This window comes from Bufo bufo, chromosome 1, assembly GCF_905171765.1.
Source record: "Bufo bufo chromosome 1, aBufBuf1.1, whole genome shotgun sequence".
NCBI lineage: Eukaryota > Metazoa > Chordata > Amphibia > Anura > Bufonidae > Bufo > Bufo bufo.
Genome location: NC_053389.1, coordinates 120292966 through 120319151, shown reverse-complemented (window position 1 = coordinate 120319151; position 26186 = coordinate 120292966). Strand labels below are relative to the sequence as shown.

The window sequence follows — 26186 nt, the reverse complement described above, 5'->3', positions numbered from 1 at the left end:
ATATTTATGGACCTGACTGTATCCAGGCCCCTCTTGTATTCCTTTATTGTACTCACCATCACCACCTCCTCAGGCAGAGAGTTCTATAGTCTCACTGCTCTTACCGTAAAGAATCCTTTTCTATGTTTGTGTACAAACCTTCTATCCTCCAGACGCAGAGGATGTCCCCTCGTCACAGTCACAGTCCTGGGGATAAATAGATGATGGGATAGATCTCTGTACTTACCCCTGATATATTTATACATATTAATTAGATCTCCCCTCAGTCGTTTTTTTTTCTAAAGTGAATAACCCTAATTTTGATAATCTTTCAGGGTACTTTATTTGCCCCATTCCAGTTACTACTTTAGTTGCCCTCCTCTGGACCCTCTCCAGCTCTGCTATGTCTGCTTTGTTTACAGGAGCCCAGAACTGTACACAGTACTCCATGTGTGGTCTGACTAGCGATTTGTAAAGTGGTAGGACTATGTTCTTAAAGTGGTAGGACTATGCCCCTTTTGATGCAACTCATTATCTTATTGGCCTTGGCAGCTGCCTGACACTGGTTTTTGCAGCTTAGTTTGCTGTTTATTAAAATTCTAAGATCCTTTTCCATGTCAGTGTTACCGAGTGTTTTACCATTTAGTATGTACGGGTGACTTGCATTTTTCCTTCCCATGTGCATAACTTTACATTTGTCAGTGTTAAACCTCACCTGCCACTTATCTGCCCAAGCCTCCAATCTATGCAGATCCCTCTGTAGTAGTATACTGTCCTCTTCAGTGTTAATTACCTTACACAGTTTAGTGTCATCTGCGAAAATTGATACTTTACTATGCAAGCCTTCTACAAGATCCTTAATAAATATATTGAAGAGAATAGGGCCCAATACTGACCCCTGAGGTACCCCACTAGTGACAGTGACCCAATCTGAGTGTGTACCGTTAATAACCACCCTCTGTTTTCTATCATTGAGCCAGTTACTTACCCACATACAGACATTTACTACTCCGCTTCCTCATCCTCTTCCGGCTCCTCATCCGGTCAGCGCAACACCTTCACCACCAACTTCAGCATAGCCAGGTGTAAACGACAGCAGGCAGTTTTAAAACGTATCTGTTTGGGGGACAAACCCCACACCGCGCAGGAGCTGTGGACGGGCATGGAACAACAGACCGATAATTGGTTGGTGCCAGTGAGCCTCAAGCCCGGCCTGGTGGTGTGCGATAATGGGCGAAATCTCGTAGCAGCTCTGGGACTAGCCGGTTTGATGCACATCCCTTGCCTGGCGCATGTGCTGAATTTGGTGGTGCAGAGGTTCCTTAAAAATTACCCCGATATGTCAGAGCTGCTGCATAAAGTGTGGGCCGTCTGTGCGCGCTTTTGGCGTTCTCACCCTGCTGCTGCTTGCTTGTCAGCGCTGCAGCGTAACTTTGGCCTTCCTGCTCACCGCCTCATATGCGACGTGCTCCACCTTGCACATGCTGGCCAGACTGTGCGAGCAGCAGCAGGCGATCGTGGAGTTTCAGCTGCAGCACGCATGGGTGAGTCACTCTGTGGAACAGCACCACTTCACCACCAATGACTGGGCCTCCATGCAAGACCTGTGTTCCTTGTTGCGCTGTTTCGAGTACTCCACCAATATGGCCAGTGCCGATAACTCCGTTCTCAGCATTACTATCCCACTTCTATGCCTCCTTGAAAAAATGCTGCTGGCGATGATGGAAGAGGATGTGGCACAGGAGGAAGAGGAGGAAGAGGGATCATTTCATAGGGTTTCCGGCCAGTCATTCACAAGTGGCTCCGAGGGTGGGTTCCTGCACCCACAAACGCCAGGTACACAATTGTCCAGCCAGGGCACAGTTCTGGAGGATGACGAGGTGGAGGATGAGGAGGAACCATGTTCACAGCAGGGTGGCACCCAAACCAGCTCATGGCTATCACTGGTTCATGGCTGGGGGGATACAGAGGACATAGACAATACACCTCTGACAGAGGACAGCTTTTCGTTGCCTCTGGGCAGCCTGGCACACATGAGCGATTACATGCTGCAGTGTCACCGCAACGACCGCCGAGTTGCCCACATTCTAACTTGTGCTGATTACTGGGTGGCATTCCCACCTGACAGCGGGGGCACAGTGGAAGCACAAGTTGAAGGCAGAGGAGGAGGAATAGGTCGCCAACGCAGCTGGGGCACCACCAGCACCTCAGAAGGCAGGGCTGAAATGTGTAAAAGCTTTGTAAGCATGCCACAACAACCAGCACCACCAGCTGATATGGAACGTCTTAGCAGGAGGCAGCATTTCAGCAACATGGTGGAGCAGTATGTGTGCATACGCCTACACATACTGAATGACGTGTCTGCCCCCTTCAACTTCTGGGTCTGCGTATTGGGCACATGGCCTGAACTTGCCCTTTACACCTTGGAGGTGCCGGCCTGCCCTGCAGCCAGTGTATTGTCTGAACGTGTGTTTAGCACGGCAGGGGGCGTTATCACAAACAAGCATAGCCGCCTGTCCACAGCCAATGTGGACAAGCTCACGTTCATTAAAATGAACCAGGCATGGATCCCACAGGACTTGTCCGTACCTTGTGCAGAATAGACATGTATACCGGCCTATACCAGCCATTGTTATACTACAGCGCAATTGCTCATTGTTGTATTTTGGATATTTCACACTCTTTTGGTGTGTACCCTATTTAAAAAATAATAATAATTAAAACCAAAAACCAATGTTGGCTACCTCATCCTCCTCCACCACCACTTCCACCTACACCGTTACATCCATTGTCTCCTCAAACTCCTACTCCATATGGACCTCCACCTCATAAATCAAGTTTATTTTTTTTAATTTGTACGTATTTTATTTTATGTCATTTCACTAATTTGTCTGTTACATTTTCGGGTGAAAATCATGATTTTTTGGGTGTGATATACCCCGGCTCTACCTAGTAGACAGGTAACATTTCACTAATTTGTCAGTTACATATTCGGGGGAAATTCACCAATTTTTGGGTGTGATATACCCCGGCTGTACCAAGTAGACAGGTAACATTTTACTAATTTGTCTGTTACATTTTCGGGTGAAATTCACCATATTTTGGCTGTGATATACCACTGCTACACCTAGTAGACAGGTAAAAAAATACATGAATTTGTCTGTTACATATTCGGGTGAAATTCACCAATTTTTGGGTGTGAAATACCACTGCTATACCTAGTAGACAGGTAACATTTTACTAATTTGTCTGTTACATTTTCGGGTGAAATTCACCAATTTTTGGGTGTGATATACCTTGGCTGTACCTAGTAGACAGGTAAAAACATTTCACTAATTTGTCTGTTACATTTTCGGGTGAAATTCACCAATTTTTGGCTGTGATATACCACTGCTACACCTAGTAGACAGGTAAAAAAAAAACATTAATTTGTCTGTTACATATTCGGGTAAAATTCACCAATTTTTGGGTGTGATATACCCCGGCTCTACCTAGTAGACAGGTAACATTTCACTAATTTGTCTGTTACATATTCGGGTGAAATTCACCAATTGTTCGGTGTGATATACCCCTGCTGTACCTAGTAGACAGGTAAACAAATTTCACTAATTTGTCTGTTACATTCTCGGGTGAAATTCACCAATTTTTGGCTATGATATACCCCTGCTATACCTAGTAGACAGGTAAAAACATTTCACTATTTGTCTGTTACATTCTTGGGCGACATTTGACCATTTTTGCCGTGATTAAACCCCTGCTCTGAATAGGTGATAGGGACATAGATTTCAAAAAATCGTCTATTACAAGGTGACATTTTACCAATTTTGCCGTATACAAACCCCTGCTCTGCATAGGTGACAGTGAATTAAATTTAAAAATTTTTTCTTTAAATGATGCACGCCCCCTCCTTTCATTCAATGCTTAAAGAGGACCTTTCACCGATTATGACAATGTGAACTAAGTATACAGACATGGAGAGCGGCGCCCGGGGATCTCACTGCACTTACTATTATCCCTGGGCGCCGCTCCGTTCTCCCGCTATGCCCTCCGGTATCTTCGGAAAAGAACCTCCCAGGCTGTGAGCTCTGCGCTGCGATTGGCCAGCGCTACAGCAGAACAACGGCTGACTCCGCCTACCATAACTTAGAGACTGAAATCTCTGCCTACTATAACTTACTGAGCGAAGATACCGGAGGGCATAACGGGAGAACGGAGCGGCGCCCAGGGATAATAGTAAGTGCAGTGAGATCCCGGGGCGCCGCTCTCCATGTCTGTATACTTAGTTCACATTGTCATAATCGGTGAAAGGTCCTCTTTAAACTTTAACAACTTGTCCCACATTTGCGCTTCAATAATTTGTCCCACTTTTCCGCTCGATCATATTTAATTTAAAAAAATTAACCTCCCTTGGATGTGGTCTCTCTTTCTGACGCTCCCTCTCCGTTGTGGGACCCTGATGGTAGGCTCAGAAAAGAACATCGAAAGTTGATAGAGAAGAAATCCAAATGGATCGTGGACGTCACGGTGACGTGCGATAAGGCAGAAAATATCTAGAGTCAACAACACGGCCGCAGGGCATCTCCTGTCTAATGTTTCCAAATCCTAAATACCCCAGTGACATTCCCTATAATTTTTTATTAATCATTCCAATAACAGGGCATCTTAGGAGTCCTGTATTGTTATTTATCATCACTACCTCCCCAAGTCGGTAGTGGGTAATTGCTGCGCGCCCCCTCCTTTCCTTCGATTCTTCAGTTTTAATAACTTTTCCCACATTTCCGCTTAATCACATTTAAATTTCATCCATTGATCTCCCTTGTATGTGGTCTCTCTTTCTCACGCTCCCTCTCCAGCGTGGAACCCTGATTCGCTGCTAACCGTGATCAACATGGTAGGCGCAGAAAAGAACATCGAAAGTTGATAGAGCAGATATCCAATTAGATGTTCAAATTGCATTAGATATCCAATTTGAACATCACGGGGATGTGCAACATGGTGGGGCAGTATGTGTGCACACGCCTACACGAACTGACTGATGGGTCTACCCACTGCAACTTCTGGGTCTCCAAATTGGGCACATGGCCTGAGCTTGCCCTTTACGCCTTGGAGGTGCTGGCCTGCCCTACAGCCAGTGTATTGTCTGAATGTGTGTTTAGCACGACTGGAGGGGGTTATCACAGGTTATATTTCCCAATGTTTTGGGGTGTACCCTAATTTAAAAAAATATAAATAAATTTAAAACCAAAAAACAGTGTAGGCTACCTCCTCCTCCTCCATCGCTGCTTCCACTTACACCGCCACATCCACCGCCTCCTCAGCCTCCTACTCCATATGGACCTCATCCTCCTAGATCAAGATCATTATTCTTTATTTTTATGTATTTTATGTTATTTAAAGTAATTTCCCTATCCACATTTGTTTGCAGAGCACTTGCCATGCTCTTAACCACATTCGGGTCAAGTTCGGGTCAAGTTCGGGTCCCGAACTCGAACTTTTTTGTAAAGTTCGGCCGAACCTGCCGAACCCGAACATCCAGGTGTCCGCTCAACTCTAGACACAACCCCTTTAAGGTAATGAAATAAAAAAAATATTCTTACCATGGGTATGAAGGCTCCCAGGCATTGTTTCTGGGTATCACTTTTATAATGTGCACAATATGACTGCCGCAGGGCGTATGGGGCATAAAATACTCCGAAAAATAAAAGATCTAGAGCAGCAAGTATCATTCCACTAATTGCAACCAGAGAGCTGAAGATGTTCATCACCAAGCTTGCCTGTATCTGGAAGATAAAATAACAAACATTATATAAAGGGGTTGCCTCCATATGGGCATTATAAATGGTGAATCAACTGCTGGAATACCTCATTAATGAGCCATAGTGAAGAGCCACTTTGTAAGAGCAGCTCCCATTTTGGTTGACTCCAGTCCCAAGAAGATTGTGTCTTATGAGACAACCCATTTAATAGACGGTAGTCTCTTCACTCATTCAGGTCTAGCCAGAGTGGAGAGCAGTTATCAAGGTGTCTTTCACTTTGGAGGACCCAGCGGGGTAGATTTATCAAAACTGGTGTAAAGAAAAACTAGTTTAGGTGCCTATAGCAACCAATCAGGTTCCACCTTTCATTTTTCAAGGCACCTCTGGAAAATGAGAGGTGGAATCTGATTGGTTGCTAGGGGCAACTAAGCCAGTTTTTCACCAGTTTGATTAATCTCCCCCAGCTATCAGTATGTTTTGTAAACAACCATTTGATTTTAACCCCCTTCAGGACCCTGCCATTTTCGCCTTCTTGACCCTGCCTATTTTGTCAGTTTATGTGGTAATAATTTTTTAACGCGTAGTTTTTATTAGCATTTTAATAATACTAACATAAGTCCCCAACCCCCACATACCCTCCCCCCACAAACCATCATTATGATGCCCTCCATCTTCCATAGCTTCCAACATTCGGCTACACCAGCACAACCGCATGATAATTACAAAGGCACATGCCCTTTCCCTACAGCATTCCCCACAGAACATTGATAGCAGAACTGCGATCTTATAAAGGAATATACATTTGTTATCAGTCAGAACCTCCCCACATTATAATACATAGCATAGAAACATTCCATGTATCCTGCAAGAAATCGCCAACCACGGAGCCAGATATGCACATCAAGCGATAGTACCCTCACACTAATCCCAGACGGTATCTCTGAAGTTCCCTGGATGCCAGCCCGGGGGCATCAATCCAAAGAGTCCAGAGCTTTTCAAATTTGGCCATAGCACCCCTCCTCCTATAGACCCCTCGCTCCAAATTAAGTAACCAATTAATCTTGGCTATAAATTCGGTTTTACTAGGACTACCCTCATCCAGCCAATGTTGAGCAATCAGCTTACGAGCCATATACAACATTCTGGCCACTGCTATCTTCCTGGGCTCAGTGATTGGCAAGTCCTCCACATACCCCAATATACAGACAAATGGGGTCAAATCCAGTGTAACTTCCAAGCCATTCTGAGATTAGTTTCTTATGACACATTGTACTTCATGTTAGTGATACATTTACTTTACAGAAAATTTGGAAAAATTCACAATTTTCTAATGACAGCATTTTAGAAACTAAACCCCTCAAATTACAAACTTTGTTAACCCTTTAGATGTTTCACAAGAATTAGAACAAAATGGAAGTGACATTTCAAAATTTAGCTTTTTTTGTTGTTGCAGATTTCTGATTGTAATAAATTTTTTCCCCTGCAACACAAGAAGGGTTAACAACAAAAAAAACACATCATTTATTACCAGATTCTGCAGTTTACAGAAGAACCCCAATATGTGGTCATACACTGCTGTATTGGCACATGGCAAAGCTTAGAAGGGAATGAGTGCCATATGGTCTTTGGAGGACAGGTTTTGCCATAATGGTTTTTGGGCGCCATTTTGCATTTAAAGAGACCCTGATGTACCCCTACAAAGGAAACTCCCAAAAGATGACCCACTTTTAGAAACTATGGCCCTTAAAGAACTTAATGAGTGGTGTTCTGAGTGCTTTGACCCCACAGGGGTTTCATATAATTTAGAAACACTTTGTTGCGAGAATGAAAATATATATTTTTGTTACGTATTTTCTCCTGAATACCGGAACATTACATATATGGTCATAAACGGCTGTATAGGCACACTGCAGGGTTCATAAAGAACACTTTAAAGCCTAGTTTCGTGGCCAACAACAGCAGAGGCTATGCGCTTCCTGTTCGGGCCCGGCGGTCATGTGATCGCCGGGGCCGGGAGAGTGCAGGAGCTTTGAGGTCTTCTACAGACCTCGATCTGCACTGAGGCTGTACAGCCCAGTATAGTGCTGTACAGCCTCTCTGGGGGAGTATTTCTCCTGTAACTGGGGCTACTATGTCAGCCCCAGTTATAGAAGAAATCAACAGTGAAAAAAAAAGTGAAGTTGAATGTCCCCCAGATGTCTTGTATGACCTTATGGGGGACGAAAAGTGTAAAATAAAAAATAAAAAAGAAAGTGTAAAAAAATAAAAAATAAAATGTAAGTGTAAAAAAAAAAATTCCCCAAGTTAGGAATTAAAAAAAATGTTAAAAATAGAAAAAATAAAATAAAATAGACATATTTGGCATTGCCGCGTCGTGACGGCTCAATAAATATATCACATGATCAACCCAGTCCGATAAACACCATAAAGAAATTAATTTAAAAAATGTGTCACCTTACATCACAAAAAGTGCAAAACCAAGTGATCAAAAAGGCGTATGTCCCACAAAATGGTACCAATAAAACCGTCACCTCATCCCGCAACAAATGAGCCCCGATATAAGAAAATCGCTCACAAAAAATAAAATATAGCTCTCAGAACATGGAGACACTAAAACATCATTTTTTTTGTTTCAAAAATGCTATTATTGTTTTAAAGTGAAATAACTAAAAAAAAGTATACATATTAGGTATCGCCGTGTCCGTAACAAAAAAAAAAAAAAACGGTGTCAAAAAAGGCCATTTTTGTCACCTTACATCACAAAAAGTGCAACACCAAGTGATCAAAAAGGCGTATGTCCCAGAAAATTGTACCAATAAAACCTTCACCTCATCCCACAAAAAATGAGCCCCTACATAAGAAAATCGCTCAAAAAAATAAAAAAACTATAGCTCTCAGAACATGGACACATTAAAACATAATTTTTTTGTTTCAAAAATGCTATTATTGTGTAAAACTTAAATAAATAAGAAAAAGTATACATATTCGGTATAGCCACGTCCGTAACAATCTGCTCTATAAAAATGTCACTTGACCAAACCCCTCAGGTGAACGCTGTAAAAATAAATGAATAAAAACTGTGCTAAAACAATCAATTTTTTGGTCACCTTGTCCCATAAAGTGTTATAATGAATAATCAAAAAATCATATGTACCCAAAAATAGTACCAATAAAACTGGCACCTTATCCTCTAGTTTCCAAAATGGGGTCACTTCTTGGGAGTTTCTACTGTATGGGTGCATCAGGGGGGCTTCAATTGTGACATGGCATCTAAAAACCATGTGGTGCTCCTTTTCTTCTGCGCCCTGCCGTGTGCCCATACAGCAGTTTATGACCACATGTGGGGTGTTTCTGTAAACCGCAGAATCTTGGTATTAAATATTGAGTTTTGTTTGGCTGTTAACACTCAAAATTGGAATAAAATGAAAAATCTGCCAAAAAACTGAAATTTACTTCAAAACCTTTAAGCCTTCTAACGTCCTAAAAAAATAAAATGACATTTCCAAGATGATGCCAACATAAAGTAGACATATGGGGAATGTTAAGTAATAAGTATTTTATGAGGTATCACTTTCTGTTTTAAAAGCAGAGAAATTGAAATTTTTAAAATTGCAAATTTTTTTCAAAATTTTTGGTAAATTTGGAATTTTTTCATAAATAAAGGTGAAGTATACTGACTCAAATTTATGACTAGCATGAAGTACAATGTGTCACAAGAAAACAATCTCTGAATGGCTTGGATAAGTAAAAGCATTCCAAAGTTATTACCACATAAAGTGAGATATGTCAGATTAGCAAAATTAGGCCTGGTCAGGAAGGGGGCATGTGGTTAAACAAATATGTCATTTCAGTGCTAATATGTTGTGCCCATCTTGTGCCATGTTTGAGACAAAACCCCCCATATGTTAATTTTTTTTTTATTTCTCTCAATGGAGCTGTGTGAGGATTTTTATTTTTTTTTGCCAGGATGAGTTGCCATATCATTGGTTCTATTTTTGGGTATATATGATATTTTGATAAATTTTATTTAGCTTTTTGGGAAGCAGGATAAATAAAAGCTGCAATTCTATGACTACTTTATGGGTTGTGTTATTGTGGTGTACACTGTGAGTAAAAAACGATGCTGTTAATGGCATTGATGTTAATCTAAAGGCACTTTTATTGGGGCCCTTTGAATTTACAGAGGTGTAGTCAGGAGCATATACACATATCATAGGGCCCCGAAGAAAACTTAGTATGGGTCCCCCAGTGAGTTTTCTGACAAATTTACACATTGTTAAAAAGTCATGCTTTCCTCCGTGTTTTTGAAAATGCATAGGTTATTAGTAAAAAAATCTTGGAAAACCTCTTTAAGATATAAACAAAAGATATATATATATACATATATATATATATATATATATAGATATATATATTGTGGGGACTCGCTCTGGTAGACAGGATTAGCAGACGCAGTATAGAGGCAACAACAAGTTCTTTGGATCAAACAGTTCAGTGTTTTATTCACACTTTAGGCAAGTGACAAAACAAGCAGTCATATTCAAACAAAAAGTCACCTTGCGGTGTTGGTGGTAATTCACACCATGCGACAATTCTGCCTCAAAGAGTCCTTGCTGATAGCAGCACCAACCTGTTTTCACGCCAGGCAAACAGGTTGGTAGCAAGCCTTCATCCAGACACAAGGCTCCCAGATCCCAACACAGTGACCTGGCTTCTGAACCCAGCTGCCTATTTAAGGACAGCCAGGTGCTGCCAAAACCTGGGCCGGCACTTAAAATCCGGTCCGGTATTTGACCTCATTTGGCTTTAAATAAGCCGGGCAGCACATGCTGGGAGGAAAATACCTGCCTTGACAGACAAAACCTCTCACTGTGTCACATACCCCCTCCTTTGTTCAACCCTGAGGGGGTGAACACACGCCAGACAGTGTACCCAGGATAGGGCATCCGCGTTTCGCTGTAACCGGCCTGCCCTGTGTTCTACCGAAAACGTTAAGTTTTGTAGCGAGAGAAACTATTGGGTATTTCTGTCCTTGGCCTGTCTCATCCACTTGAGAAGGGAGTGGTCAGTCACCAGGCGGAATTTTCTCCCCAATAAATAAGAGCGGAGAGATTCTAGTGCCCACTTAATAGCCAGACACTCTCTCTCCACTATACTATACCAGGACTCGGCTGGGGAGAGCTTACGGCTGAGGAAGACAACGGGATGCTCCTATCCGTTGACTTCCTGAGACAGTACTGCACCGAGGCCTACTTAGGAGGCATCGATCTGTACTATAAACTCCCTTTTGCAGTCGGGCGTCACCAAAACCGGGGAAACGCACAGGACCAACTTCAAAGCGGAGAAAGCCTCTTCCGCCCGATCATCCCAGCGAACGATCATTGACTTGTGTCCCTTCAAGAGTCCTTTCAAGGGCGCGGCTAGAGTAGCAAAGTGGGGGAAAAACCTCATGTAATAGCCCACCATTCCCAGGAATGACTTTATTTGTCTAGTGGTGACAAGTCGGGGCCAATGCCGTATCGCCTCTATTTTGTTCACTTAGGGTTTGATGACTCCGCGCCCAATGACATACTCCAGGTACTTAGTCTCCTCAAATCCTATCGTGCATTCTTTTAGATTAGCAGTTATGCCAGCTTTCCAAAGGGAATCCACTACAGCCTGCACTTTGGGTAGGTGACTTTCCCAGTCTGTACTGTGGATGACAATATCGTCCAGGTAAGCCAAAGCATACCGATGATGTGGACAAAGCACGATGTCCATTAGTCGCTGAAAAGTGGCGGGGGTGCCATGCAGACCAAAGGGTAAGACCTTATATTGATACAGCCCCTCAGGTGGGATGAAGGCAGTTTTCTCTTTGGCAGCCTCCATTAAGGGCACCTGCCAGTACCCTTTTGTGAGGTCCAAAACAGAAAAATACAGGGCTTGTCCTAACCTCTCGATGAGCTCATCCACCCGGGGCACGGGATACGCATCGAATTTGGAAACCTCGTTAAGTTTTCGAAAGTCGTTACAAAACCGCAATGTCCCGTCCGGCTTGGGTATCAATACTATAGGACTGGCCCACTCACTTTTTGACTCCTCAGTGACGTCTAGCTGCAACATTAGTTGCACCTCCTCCGATATAGCTTGTAGCAGAGCCTCGGGTACCTGGTATGGTTTTAATCAGACTTTTGCCTAAGCCTCAGTGACAATGTCATGCTGGATTATGGAAGTGCATCCAGGGAGGTCCGAGAACGAACTCCCTGGCCTCCTGAGTCTGTTTAGAGGAGAGGCTGTCAGCAATTTTTACTGTGGCAGCCGCCTCTCTTGCATCTGTACAGGTTTCCCTATCTTTCCACCGTTTGAGTAAATTTCGCCCTGGCTGGTGTACCTTGTAGTTTACATCTCCAATTTTCTTGAGTACCTCGTAGGGCCCCTGCCACCTAGCCAAGAACTATTGTCCACGGTCGGCACCAGAACCAAAACCCGAACACCCGGGTTAAAGATCTGGACCCGAGCCTGCCGATTATATACCCGACTCTGGGCTCGCTGAGCTGCCTCCACATGCTCCCTAACAAGAAGCAACACAGTCTCTATCTGATCTTGCATCTGGGTAAAGTACTCAATGACACTTTTATGTGGAGTAGGTTGTTGTTCCCACTCCTCTTTGGCCACGTCCAAGAGACCGCGAGGGTGTCTGCCATATAGCAGTTTGAAGGGCGAGAACCCAGTAGAGTCCTGGGGTATCTCTCACACTGCAAACATGAGATAGGGCAGAAAGAGGTCCCAGTTCTTCCTATCTTTAGCCACCACCCTTTTTAACATATTTTTTAATGTTTGGTTAAATCTTTCTACCAGACCGTCCGTTTGCGGATGGTAAACGGACGTCCGTAGCTGTTTTATGTGCAGCAACTTACAGAGTTCCCTCATCACCTTGGACATAAAAGGGGTCTGTTGGTTAGTCAGATGTTTTAGTTCTATTTGGGAAAACATCTCCATTAATTCCTTAGCTATGAGTTTGGCCAAGGTATGTCACAGTGGCACCGCCTCCGGGTACCGAGTGCCGTAGTCTAGAATGAGTAAGATGTGTTGATTGCCTCTGGCGGACTTCGGTACTGGGCCTATGAGGTCCATAGCTATTCGGTCAAACGGTACTTTGATGATCTGAAGAGGTACTAGGGGACTAAGGACATGTGGCTGGGGGCTAGTTATCTGGCAGGTCGGACTTATAAAACTCTTCCACTTCTTTGAATATGCTGGGCCAGTAAAACAGCTGTAGAATACGATCCTGAGTTTTCTGCAGCCCCAGGAGACCCCCGAGAACGTGTTGGTGGGCTAGATCTAACACAAGCTTGCGATAAGCCTTTGGGACCACCAACTATTCAATAGGCTTACCCCGTAGTTGGTTTACCCGATACAACATATCCTGATGAACCACAAAACTGGGAAACACTGACTCTGCCCCAGATTGTTGTGGTTTGCCATCTACTATTAACACATTTTCCCAGGTGCGGGATAGGGTTTGGTCCCGACATTGAGCAGTTCCAAAATTATCCCCTGAGACATTGAGGTCTGCCAATTCAGGACCCAGCGGCAAGTCCTTCACGTCTCCCACCATCACACTTAGCGGGGTTGTCTCCCCCTCTTCCACCGAAGTGGCAGTCACCCCTACCGCTGGCCTTTCGGTCTCAGGTTCCCAGGGTTCTGGTCTTCCCCCCTGAGCTGGTCCACTCTGCTAGGGTTACTCCTGTCTCATGGGTATCAGTCACTCTCATAGCAGGCCACAGTGTCGAGAAGCCCGGGAAGTCTCTCCCTATTATGAGTTTATAATGTAGATTTCTGGTGACAACCACCTCGTGGGTCCATCTACCGGCCACTGTAGTTAGAGACACCAGCACGGTGGGATAGTCTTTTAAGTCTCTGTGGATGCACATCAACCCGACTTTCCGGCCAGTATACTCAGGGGACTGCACCAGGGTAGCCATTACTAGGGTCACCAGACTCCCTGAGTCCAGCAGAGCCTCCGCTGGAGTGTCTCTTACCTCCACCTGGCACAAGTGATCTAGAGACTCTGGGGTACCTGTTACACACAGCCTCCTGGAATATAGCGACTGATGGTAGCCATAGTTAGTGTCCATGGGCTCAACCCGATGGGGACAGTCAGCCCTTACATGGCCATGTGTCACGGATGGTGTACAGGAAACAAGACAATACCATATAAACAATGTCTCTCTGGATCCACAACTAAGGAACAAAGGGAGACCCCTGCAATAGACCTGCCGCTCTCCCTCACTGCTCAGCCTATGCGAACACCCCAAAAGTGGATGGCCGCATATCCACGTTCCTCGGCTATCTATTACCTGAAGACCCTACAATAGTGAAGGGACACAACCACCGGCTCCCTACACTGACACGGAGGGAGTCAGGGTCACCTGGATCCAGAAAAGACAAAATCATAAATACATAAACAGCACTTATCTTGCAGACGACTGACGACTGGGGACTGGGAACAGGGAACTGGGAACTGGGAACAGCATGCACACACACTCCAGGAAGTTGTATCAGCCGCACACTACTGCATTATGGGGAGGAACTTAAAGGGTAGCAATCAGTCCAACTGCATGACAGCTGAGATAGACTAACGAGATGAGAAACTAAACCAAAACAAAGAAATTCAAGGAGGAGGATCTGAGAAGCTCCTGTGAGCGCTTCTCAGCTGTCTGGCTGTGACAGTACCCCTCCCTCTAGGAGTGGACTCCGGACACTCAGAGCCCACCTTCTCAGGATGGGACCTATGGAAAGCCCTGATGAGACGAGAGGCCTTAATGTCCGTCATTGGGACCCACATCCTCTCCTCAGGACCATAACCCTCCCAATGAACGAGGTACTGGAGGGAACCGCGGACAAGACGAGAATCCACAATCCTAGAGACCTGAAATTCAAGATTTCCATCAACCATAATCGGAGGAGGAGGCAAAGGCGAGGGTACAATAGGTTGAACATAAGGTTTCAATAAGGACTTATGAAAAACATTATGGATCTTCCAAGTCTGAGGAAGATCAAGACGGTAGGCAACAGGATTGATGACAGACAGGATCTTGTAAGGCCCAATAAACCTAGGACCCAACTTCCAGGAGGGAACCTTCAATTTGATATTCTTGGTAGACAACCACACCAGATCACCAACATTCAGGTCCGGACCAGGCACACGTCTCTTATCCGCCACACGCTTATATCTCTCACTCATGCTCTTTAGATTATCCTGAATCTTTTGCCAAATAGATGACAAAGACGAGGAGAATCTGTCCTCATCAGGCAAACCAGAAGAGCCCTCTCCCGAGAAAGTCCCAAACTGCGGATGGAACCCATATGCACCAAAAAATGGTGACTTATCAGAGGACTCCTGACGACGGTTATTTAAAGCAAACTCAGCAAGGGACAAAAAAGAACACCAATCCTCCTGATTCTCCGCCACAAAACAGCGCAGATATGTCTCCAGATTCTGATTGACGCGCTCTGTCTGGCCATTCGACTGCGGATGGAAAGCAGAAGAGAATGACAACTGAACCCCCAAGCGAGAACAGAAAGCCTTCCAGAATCTGGAAACAAACTGCGTGCCCCTATCAGAGACTATGTCTGAAGGAATCCCATGTAATTTGACAATGTGGTCAATAAATGCCTGCGCCAGCGTCTTAGCATTGGGCAAACCAGGAAAAGGGATAAAATGCACCATTTTGCTAAAACGGTCCACCACCACCAGAATCACAGACTTCCCCGAGGAACGAGGCAAGTCCGTTATGAAGTCCATGGACAGATGTGTCCAAGGACGGGAAGGAATGGGCAAAGGAAGGAGAGGACCTGATGGCCGTGAATGAGGGACCTTGGCACGAGCGAAAGTCTCGCAAGCTGCCACAAAACCCTCAACCGACTTACGAAGCGCAGGCCACCAGAATCTCCGAGCGATGAGATCCAGTGTGGCTCTTGCCCCCGGGTGCCCAGCAAGGACCGTGTCGTGGTGTTCTTTAAAAATCTTGTGTCTCAAAGCGAGAGGCACAAACAACCTCCCAGGAGGACAAAGATCAGGAGCTTCTGACTGGGCTGCCTGCACCTCTGCCTCAAATTCAGGAAAAAGAGCAGAGACCACCACACCTTCAGCCAAAATGGGACCCGGGTCTTCAAAATTCCCACCTCCCGGAAAACAACGTGACAGGGCATCTGCCTTCACATTCTTAACCCCAGGGCGGAACGTAACAACAAAATTAAACCTTGAAAAGAACAAAGACCATCTGGCCTGTCTCGGGTTCAGACGCTTGGCTGACTCCAAGTAGGCCAGATTTTTATGGTCAGTAAACACGGTAATAGGGTGTCTGGCTCCCTCTAGCCAATGGCACCATTCATCAAAAGTCAACTTGATGGCCAACAATTCCCTATCTCCCACATCATAATTTCTCTCTGCGGAGGAGCGTTTCTTTGAGAAAAAGGCACACGGTTGCCATTTGGCAGGAGAGGAACCCTGAGACAAGACCGCACCCACCCCTACCTCAGAAGCATCAACCTGGATCCAGAAAAGACAAAATCATAAATACATAAACAGCACTTATCTTGCAGACGACTGACGACTGAGGACTGTGAACAGGGAACTGGGAACAGCATGCACACACACTCCAGGAAGTTGTATCAGCCGCACACTACTGCATTATGGGGAGGAACTTAAAGGGTAGCAATCAGTCCAACTGCATGACAGCTGAGATAGACTAACGAGATGAGAAACTAAACCAAAACAAAGAAATTCAAGGAGGAGGATCTGAGAAGCTCCTGTGAGCGCTTCTCAGCTGTCTGGCTGTGACACCATGCTCCTGACACCGCCAGCAGACTATCGGAGCCAGGTCTGCCGTGGGTACATCACGGGCGGGTTTTATCGGCTCAAATCTCCGGGCCTGGGGTGGAGATTTCTGAGGTTTGCCGACCCCCCTCCCGACAGAACCCTCCTTTAGATTTCTGGTAGCTTCATAGCGTTCCACCAGGTCCACCATCTCAAGGGCATTGCCAGGAGACACCTGACTGATCCAGTGCTGGAGAGGGTATGGCAAAGCCCTCCAGAACATATCGGCTAACATACGATCCAGCATAGCAGTGGGACTCAGCACGCCAGGAATCGCGGCACGGAATTCTTTCAGGCATCGTGGATGCTCGGGGTTGCTCCTGCTGTCTGCAAAGCCATCACATGTTGTAGCAGCAACTGGTTAGTCTCCTGCTGCTGCTTATTAGCCTCGCGTTCCTGCAGGCTTGTTTCTCGCTTGGCGTGCGAGAGGTAGCGGGATCGATTCCCGCATCCTCCATCAATTGTGGGGACTCGTTCTGGTAGACAGGATTAGCGCACGCAGTATAGAGGCAACAAGTTCTTTGGATCAAAAAGTTCAGTGTTTTATTCACACTTTAGGCAAGTGACAAAACAAGCAGTCATAATCAAACAAAAAGTCACCTTGCGGTGTTGGTGTTAATTCACACCATGCGGCAATTCTGCCTCAAAGAGTCCTTGCTGACAGCGGCACCAACCTGTTTTCACGCCAAACAGGTAGCAAGCCTTCATCCAGAAACAAGTCTCCCAGATCCCAACACAGAGACCTGGCTTCTGAACCCAGCTGCCTATTTAAGGACAGCCATGTGCTGCCAAAACCCGGATCGGCACTTAAAATCCGGTACGGTATTTGACCTCAATTGGCTGTAAATCAGCCCAGCAGCACATGCTGGGAGGAAAATACCTGCCTTGCCAGACAAAATCTCTCACTGTGTCACAATATATATATATATATATATATATATATATAATATATATATAATTTCAGAACTTTTCCCACCTTTAATATGACCTATAAACTATACCACTCAATTAAAAAACAAACTGAAATCTTTTAGGTGGAGGGAAGAAAACAAAAAAAAAAAATAATAATGTGGTTGCATAAGTGTGCACATCCTCTTATAACTGGGGATGTAGCTGTGTTCAGAATTTAGCAATCACATTTAAAATCATGTTAAATAGGAGTCAGCATACACCTGCCATCATTTAAAGTGCCTCTGATTAACCCCAAATAAAGGTCAGCTGCTCTAGTTGGTCTTTCCTGAAATTTTCTTAGTCGCACCCCACAGCAAAAGCCATGGTCCACAGAGAGCTTCCAAAACATCAGAGGGATCTCATTGTTAAAAGGTATCAGTCAGGAGAAGGGTAAAAAATAATTTCCAAAGCATTAGATATACAATGGAACACAGTGAAGACAGTCATCATCAAGTGGAGAAAATATGGCACAACAGTGACATTACCAAGAACTAGATGTCCCTCCAAAATTGATGAAAAGATGAGAAGAAAACTGGTCTGGGAGGCTACCAAGAGGCCTACAGCAACATTAAAGGAGTTGCATGAATATCTGGCAAGTACTGGCTGTGTGGTACATGTGACAACAATCTCCTGTATTCTTCATTGGTCTGGGCTATGGGGTACAGTGGCAAGACGAAAGCCTTTTCTTACGAAGAAAAACATCCAAGTCAGGCTACACTTTGCAAAAACACATCTGAAGTCTCCCAAAAGCATGTGGGAAATGGTGTCATGGTCTGATGAAACCAAGGTTGAACTTTTTGGCCATAATTCCAGAAGATATGTTTGGCGCAAAAACAACACTGGACATCACCAAAAGAACACCATACCCACAGTGAAGCATGGTGGTGGCAGCATCATGCTTTTGGGCTGTTTTTCTTCAGCTGGAACTGGGGCCTTAGTTAAGCTAGAGGGGATTATGAACAGTTCCAAATACCAGTCAATATTAGCACAAAACCTTCAGGCTGCTGCTAGAAAGCTGAACATCAAGAGTAATTTCATCTTTTAGCATTACAACGACCCAAAGCATACATCCAAATCAACAAAGGAATGGCTTCACCAGAAGAAGATTAAAGTTTTGGAATGGCCCAGCGAGAGCCCAGACCTGAATCCGATTGAAAATCTGTGGGGAGATCTGAAGAGGGCTGTGCACAGGAGATGTCCTCGCAATCTGACAGATTTGGAGTGTTTTTGCAAAGAAGAGTGGCCAAATCTTGTCAAGTCAAAATGTGCCATGCTGATAGACTCAAAAGACTGAGTGCTGTAATAAAATCAAAAGCTGCTTCAACAAAGTATTAGTTTAAGGGTGTGCACACTTATGCAACCATATTATTTTATTTTTATATTTTTTCTTCCCTCTACCTAAAAGATTTCAGTTTGTTTTTCAATTTAGTTGTACAGTTTATAGGTCACATTAAGGCCTCATGCACACGACCGTGGCCGTTGTTCCGTTTTACGTGATTTTCTGCGGACCCATTGACTTTCAATGGGTCCATTGAAAACTCGTAAAATGCACCTTTGTTTATCCGCGTCCGTGATCCGTGTATCCTGTCCGTCAAAAAAATAGGACCTGTCCTATTTTTTGGACGGACAACGGTTCACAGACCCATTCAAGTCAATGGGTCCGTGAAAAAACACGGATGCACACAAGATTGGCATCCGCGTCCGTGATCCGTGGCCGTTAGCAACTTTCACACAGATGATGGGGACGCTTCAAGTTAGAATATACTGAGAACTGTGTACATGACTGCCCCCTGCTGCATGGCAGCACCCGATCTTTTACAGGGGGCTGTGATCCGCACAATTAACCCCTCAGGTGCCGCACCTAAAGGGTTAATTGTGCGTATCATAGCCCCCTGTAAGAGATCAGGTGCTGCCAGGCAGGAGGGGGCAGACCCCCTCCCTCCCCAATATTATATTCATTGGTGGCCAGTGCGGCCTCCCCTCTCCCCCCCTTGTTAAAATCACGTTCCGAATCCCCCATCATTGGTGGCCAGTGCGGCCTCACCTCTCCCCCCCTTCCTTGTTAAAATCACGTTCCGAATCCCCCATCATTGGTGGCCAGTGCGGACCGTGAAAAAATACTGTCGTGTGCATGAGGCCTAAAGGTGGAAAAAGTTCTGAAATGATTTATCTTTGTCTCAAAAACCTGACATTTTAACAGGGGTGTGTAGACTTTTTATATCCACTGTATATATACAGTACAGACCAAAAGTTTGGACACACCTTCTCATTCAAAGAGTTTTTTTTATTTTCATGACTATGAAAATTGTAGATTCACACTGAAGGCATCAAAACTATGGATTAACACATGTGGGATTATATACATAACAAACAAGTGTGAAACAACTGAAAATATGTCATATTCTAGGTTTTTCAAAGTAGCCACCTTTTGCTTTGATTACTGCTTTGCACACTCTTGGCATTCTCTTGATGAGCTTCAAGAGGTAGTCCCCTGAAATGGTTTTCACTTCACAGGTGTGCCCTGTCAGGTTTAATAAGTGGGATTTCTTGCCTTATAAATGGGGTTGGGACCATCAGTTGCGTTGAGGAGAAGTCAGGTGGATACACAGCTGATAGTCCTACTGAATAGACTGTTAGAATTTGTATTATGGCAAGAAAAAAGCAGCTAAGTAAAGAAAAACGAGTGACCATCATTACTTTAAGAAATCAAGGTCAGGCGGTCAGCCGAAAAATTGGGAAAACTTTGAAAGTAAGGGCTATTTGACCATGAAGGAGAGTGATGGGGTGCTGCGCCAGATGACCTCGCCTCCACAGTCACTGGACCTGAACCCAATCGAGATGGTTTTGGGTGAGCTGGACTGCAGAGTGAAGGCAAAAGGGCCAACAAGTGCTAAGCATCTCTGGGAACTCCTTCAAGACTGTTGGAAGACCATTTCAGGGGACTACCTCTTAAAGCTCATAAAGAGAATGCCAAGAGTGTGCAAAGCAGTAATCAAAGCAAAAGGTGGCTACTTTGAAGAACCTAGAATATGACATATTTTCAGTTGTTTCACACTTGTTTGTTATGTATGTAATTCCATAGTTTGTAATTTTCCATAGTTTTGATGCCTTCATAGTCATGAAAATAAAGAAAACTCTTTGAATGAGAAGGTGTGTCCAAACTTTTGGTCTGTACTGTATATATATATATACAGAATTATCAACCCTACCAGGCAATATGCCTGGTTTAGTATGGTTTATCATGCTGAAAGAGGCTCTTTGAAGCAGTTGTGCAAGAATAGGGGGTGTATTTTAGCATCCTTCACCCCCTTCTGGTCCACTTTACCAGACTTTACAGTAATGTGAAGATTACTTACCTGCTTCCCGCTCCTTCTTTTCACACCCTGTCATGTTCTGCTGGGCCCTAAACATTCGGCATGACATTTGGTTTGACATGACCTATAGCAATCACTGGCCACAGCAGAGGATGGATGTCCTTGTGTAGTGCCCTGGAGCAGGGGTACTTAAAAGTTTGAACATTTGAGGACATTTGCCTGTTTCCTTGTCACATAAGGTGAGGTAAGGGAAGCAAACAAAACACAACAAAATTACACAAAACAGCAGACTAGGCCACCACAACTAGGGAATAGGGAAAGGTCACCACCTGATAGTCCCTGAGCTTTTCCCTGGCTGCTACCAACATGAACAAATCTCGATGGTAGAAGTGTTCATGCACTCAAACCTAAGCCCTGCTGCAACTGATACAAACCCTCAGCTAGGGTGCAGGTGAAAAGACAACCGGTTTCTTGCACCAGAGGAAGGAATCCGTGTCTACCTAAGGCCTAGCCCGTACAAACAACAGAAGGGAAGGAAGGAGGACTTATCTGAAGACGAACTGGGAGCAGGAGATCCACAAAACACCAGCAGCGAACTCCAGAAGAAATTATAAACCGCAAGGGCTATAGTAAGAGGCGGGTATAAATAGCATCACTAACAAACTAATGAGCAGAACCTGTTAGGAGGTGGGATCCTACCCAAAGCTACAACAAAGCAATCACGTGCAGAAAGTCTGACAGATCTTCTTAGATCACTCACAGGGCAGGGTGTGACAGTATTCCCCCCCCCCCCCCTCTACAGGTGATCTCCAGGCACTCAGGACCAACTTTATCCGGGTGTGTCCTGTGACGAAACCAACCTCGCCACTGGGTGGTGGAGAAGCCTGGCTACCAGCCTCTTGCCCCAGGATTATGGGCCCTCCCATCAGCCAGGCTTTCTTTGTTCACAAAGGACTTTTACTAACTTTGAACCCCTGGTCTAATTCGTGCCATTTTGGGATATGTTAAATGTCTATGTGTACTGTAAAGGGTGGGACATTGTATATTTGAGTAGTGATGTCTGTCCCATTGTCTCCACGTGTGTATTGGCGATTTCCCTTTGTCCTGAGAGATAATTGACTTACTCCTGGGTTGTCTCCAGGACAGAAGACACTGTGTATTCCCCTGCCTGTGATGCAATTACATCAACCCATTGTGTAAGGTAATTGTATCACAGGCAGAGGGGAGGATTTTGTGTGGTAGTGTCTGAGTGTATTGTACGTGTTTATTGGTTGTTTTTACAAAACCCTGTGGGTGGTAACCTTGTTGGAAAATGTGTATAAGTCAATGCTTGTGTGTTCAATAAAGAGTTCCTGTTTTACCCTTCATCATGTTGAGGCTGGTGTTTGGGTAACTGATCGACACTGAGGATTGCTATACGCTGAAGATTTGCTATACTCCCCTGGCTATACTATTAGCTCTTGTAAGAGCTGTTCCTGCTCTCTGGATTTAGGAGAGGTTCACCCACTGGAGCCTGGAGCCTTGTCGTAGGTCCAGGGTGGGTAGGAGAAGGTGAGACCTCACCCAAGCTTCGGCGGTTCGTGGGGTCTGCAGTGCTTACGGTGTCAAGTGGAGTGCTTGGAGTCCTCGGGAAGCACTAGGAGCATCTATCGACGGAGGTACCCGGTCTGGGTGCCAGGAGATCCGTTACATGCCCTGTGAAAGGCGTTCACAAGGCGGCTAGCATTGACATTGGTAGCCGGAACCCACATTCTTTCCTCAGGACCGTATCCCCTCCAATGCACCAGGTACTGAAGGGAACACCGAAGAACCCGCGAGTTGAGTATTCTGGAGATCTGAAACTCCAGATTACCATCTACCAAGACAGGAGGAGGAGGCAAAGGAGATAGTTCAGCAGGTTCAACATACTTCTTTAACAAGGACCTGTGAAACACATTATGGATCTTCCAGGCATGCAGAAGTTCCAGACGAAATGCCACCGGATTAATCATGGCTGAGATTTTGTAAGGACCAATAAATCTTGGGCCCAACTTCCAAGAGGGTACATTCAACTTAATGTTCTTAGTGGACAACCACACCAAATCACCCACACACAGGTCTGGACCAGTCATACATCTCTTGTCAGCCATCCGTTTATATCTTTTGCCCATCTTTTTCAAATTAACCTGAATCTTCCGCCAGATAGAAGACAATGAAGAAGAGAATCTCTCCTCTTCAGGTATACCAGAAGATTCAGTCCCAGAAAAAGTACCAAATTGTGGGTGAAAACCATATGCGCCAAAAAATGGTGACTTATCAGTTTACTCCTGTCTACGGTTATTCAAGGCAAACTCAGCCAAGGACAAAAACAAAGACCATTCTTCCTGATTCTCAGCAACAAAACACCTCAAATAAGTCTCCAGGTTCTGGTTAGTGCGCTCAGTTTGTCCATTCGACTGAGGATGGAAAGCCGAAGAGAAAGACAACTGAATACCCAGACGAGTACAAAATGCCTTCCAAAACCTGGAAACAAATTGTGTCCCCCTATCCGACACCACATCAGAGGGGATACCGTGTAATTTCATGATATTATCAATAAACACCTGAGCGAGAGTTTTATCATTGGGCAAACCTGATAATGGTAAAAAGTGAGCCATCTTATTGAAGCGATCCACCACCACCAAAACCACAGTTTTCCCAGAGGAACTTGGTAAATCAGTGATAAATTCCATGGACAAATGCGTCCAAGGACGAGATGGAATGGACAACGGAATAAGAGATCCTGATGGCCGAGTGTGAGCTACCTTTGCACGTGCACAGGTCTCACAAGCTGCTAAATAGCCCTCAACACATTTACGCAAACCTGGCCACCAGAATCTCCGGGAAATAAGATCCACCGTGGATCTACTCCCAGGGTGTCCCACAAGGACAGTATCATGATGTTTCTTGAACACCTTGTGTCGCAGTTCTGAAGGAACAAACAACTTCCCTGGAGGACAGGAATCAGGTGCCTCACCTTTAGCCCCCAGCACTTCCGCCTCCAGCTCAGGATAGAGAGCAGATACCACCACCCCATCAGCCAAAATTGGAGCGGGATCTCCCCCCTCAGGAAAGCTACGTGACAAAGTATCAGCTTTGACGTTTTTGATCCCAGGACGATAAGTGACCACAAAATTAAACCTGGTAAAGAACAATGACCATCTGGCCTGCCTAGGGTTCAGATGCTTAGCTGATTGCAGGTAAGCCAGATTCTTATGGTCAGTAATTACCGTAATCGGATGAATCGCTCCTTCTAGCCAATTATGCCATTCCTCAAAGGCCAATTTGATGGCCAACAACTCTCTATTCCCAACATCATAATTTCTTTCGGCAGCAGAGAGTTTCTTAGAAAAAAAAGCACATGGACGGCATTTGCTAGGAGAGGAGCCCTGCGACAAAACTGCTCCGACTCCCACTTCTGACACGTCAACCTCCACAATGAAGGGTTGAGACACATCGGGTTGCATCAGAATGGGAGCGGAAGCAAAACATTCCTAATTGCAGAAAAAGCCTGTAATGCCTCTTCCGACCAGACAGAGAAGTCAGCCCCCTTCCTAGTCATATCGGTCAAAGGTTTGACAATAGTAGAATAATTCAGGATGAACTTCCTGTAGTAATTAGTAAATCCTGAAAACCGCATCAGAGCTTTCTGATTCTCTGGCCGGTCACATTCAAGTACTGCACGGACCTTTTCGGGATCCATGCGAAAACCTGAGGGAGAAAGTAAGGAACCCAGAAACTGCAGTTCTTGAACAGCAAACACATATTTTTTCAACTTAACATACAATTTATTCTCCCAAAGGATCAATAATACTTGTCTTAAATGATCCTGATGAGTCTCCATATCGGGTGAGTAAATCAGTATGTCATCGAGGTAATGTCACGGATGTTGTAGGGGAGAACACCAAAAGACAACAAGAAGGAAGGGAAAAGACACTAGGCCTCACCACTAGGGAAGGAAAAGGGTCACCACCTATAAAACCCTGCTCCTGGCTCTAACTCCTATCCGTTTGGGCACCTCTCGATGGTAGAGATGCCCATACACAGGAACCTAGAAAACCCTGGTGTCCCTCAGATGCCCTAATAGTAATGACAGGGCAGAGACAACCCGCTCCTTCCCTGGTGAAGGAACCAGCGTCTTGCTGAGGCCTAGTAAACAACAAAGGTGGGGGGGAATACAAAACACAACAAGCGGAACACTTAACTTCTGAGGCTGATGGATGATGGACAAACAGGACTTCACCACGAACCACACTCCAGCTCTTCCAAAAACCAAATGAAGCTGTCCAGAGCAAGGAGTGATGGGTAAAGTCAGACTAAATAGGGGGAGGTGAAGGTCACATGATCCACACCTTGAACAAGGGGTGTGGACATACCAGCAACACACAGACAAAGTGAAACCAAAAGAGGCTGTCAGATAACTAATGTGCAGATAATCTTTTAGACCTTCTCAAACCTGTCACCGGCGTCACAGTACCCCCCCCCTTCTACGGGTGACCTCCGGGCACCCAGGACCGACCTTATCAGGATGAGCTCTGTGGAATGCTCTCACCAGACGGCTAGCATTAACATCGGTCACTGGAACCCACATCCTGGTCTCTGGTCCGTACCCTCTCCAATGAACGAGATACTGGAGGGATCTCCGGAGAACTCGGGAGTCCACAATTCTGCTTATCTGAAATTCTAAATTGCCGCCCACCATGACAGGAGCGGGAGACAAGGAGGACGGTTCAACAGGTTCAACACATTTCTTTAACAACGATTTATGAAATACGTTATGGATTTTCAATGCCTGAGGAAGTTCAAGACGGAAGGCTGCAGGGTTAACAATGGCAGTGATCTTATATGGACCAATAAATCTTGGTCCCAACTTCCAAGAAGGTACCTTAAGTTTAATGTTTCTTGTAGACTGCCACACAGAATCACACACTCTCAGGTCCGGACCACTCATACGTCTCCTGTCAGCCGCACGCTTATACCTGTTGCCCATCTTTTCAAGGTTATTTTGGATTTTCCACCAAATAGAAGACAAAGAAGAGGAAAATCGTTCCTCCTCAGGAATGCCGGAATTATGAGCACCAGAAAATGTACCAAACTGTGGATGGAACCCATATGCCCCAAAAAACTGCGACTTATCAGTGGATTCCTGTCTACGGTTATTTATAGCAAACTCAGCTAACGGCAAAAATGAAGATCACTGTTCCTGATTCTCTGAAACAAAACATCTCAAGTAAGTCTCCAGATTCTGATTAGTGCGCTCCGTCTGTCCATTCGACTGAGGATGAAAAGCCAAAGAGAAGGACAATT

The 26186-nt window shown here is 45.0% G+C and overlaps 1 protein-coding gene across 6 annotated transcripts in view; it reads right to left on the bottom strand.

Moving 5' to 3' along the window:
- Window positions 1–26186, bottom strand: part of LOC120998249 (membrane-spanning 4-domains subfamily A member 4A-like) — a 121646-nt gene that overhangs the window by 18735 nt on the left and 76725 nt on the right. For 5 of the 6 annotated variants that reach the window (XM_040428882.1, XM_040428858.1, XM_040428891.1 and 2 more), the window contains one exon: window positions 5577–5759. The exons of the other annotated variant lie outside the window; for it this stretch is intronic. In XM_040428882.1, the coding sequence (XP_040284816.1) occupies window positions 5577–5759 (183 nt within the window). The remainder of the gene's footprint in view (window positions 1–5576; window positions 5760–26186) is intronic. 6 annotated transcript variants of the gene reach the window in all.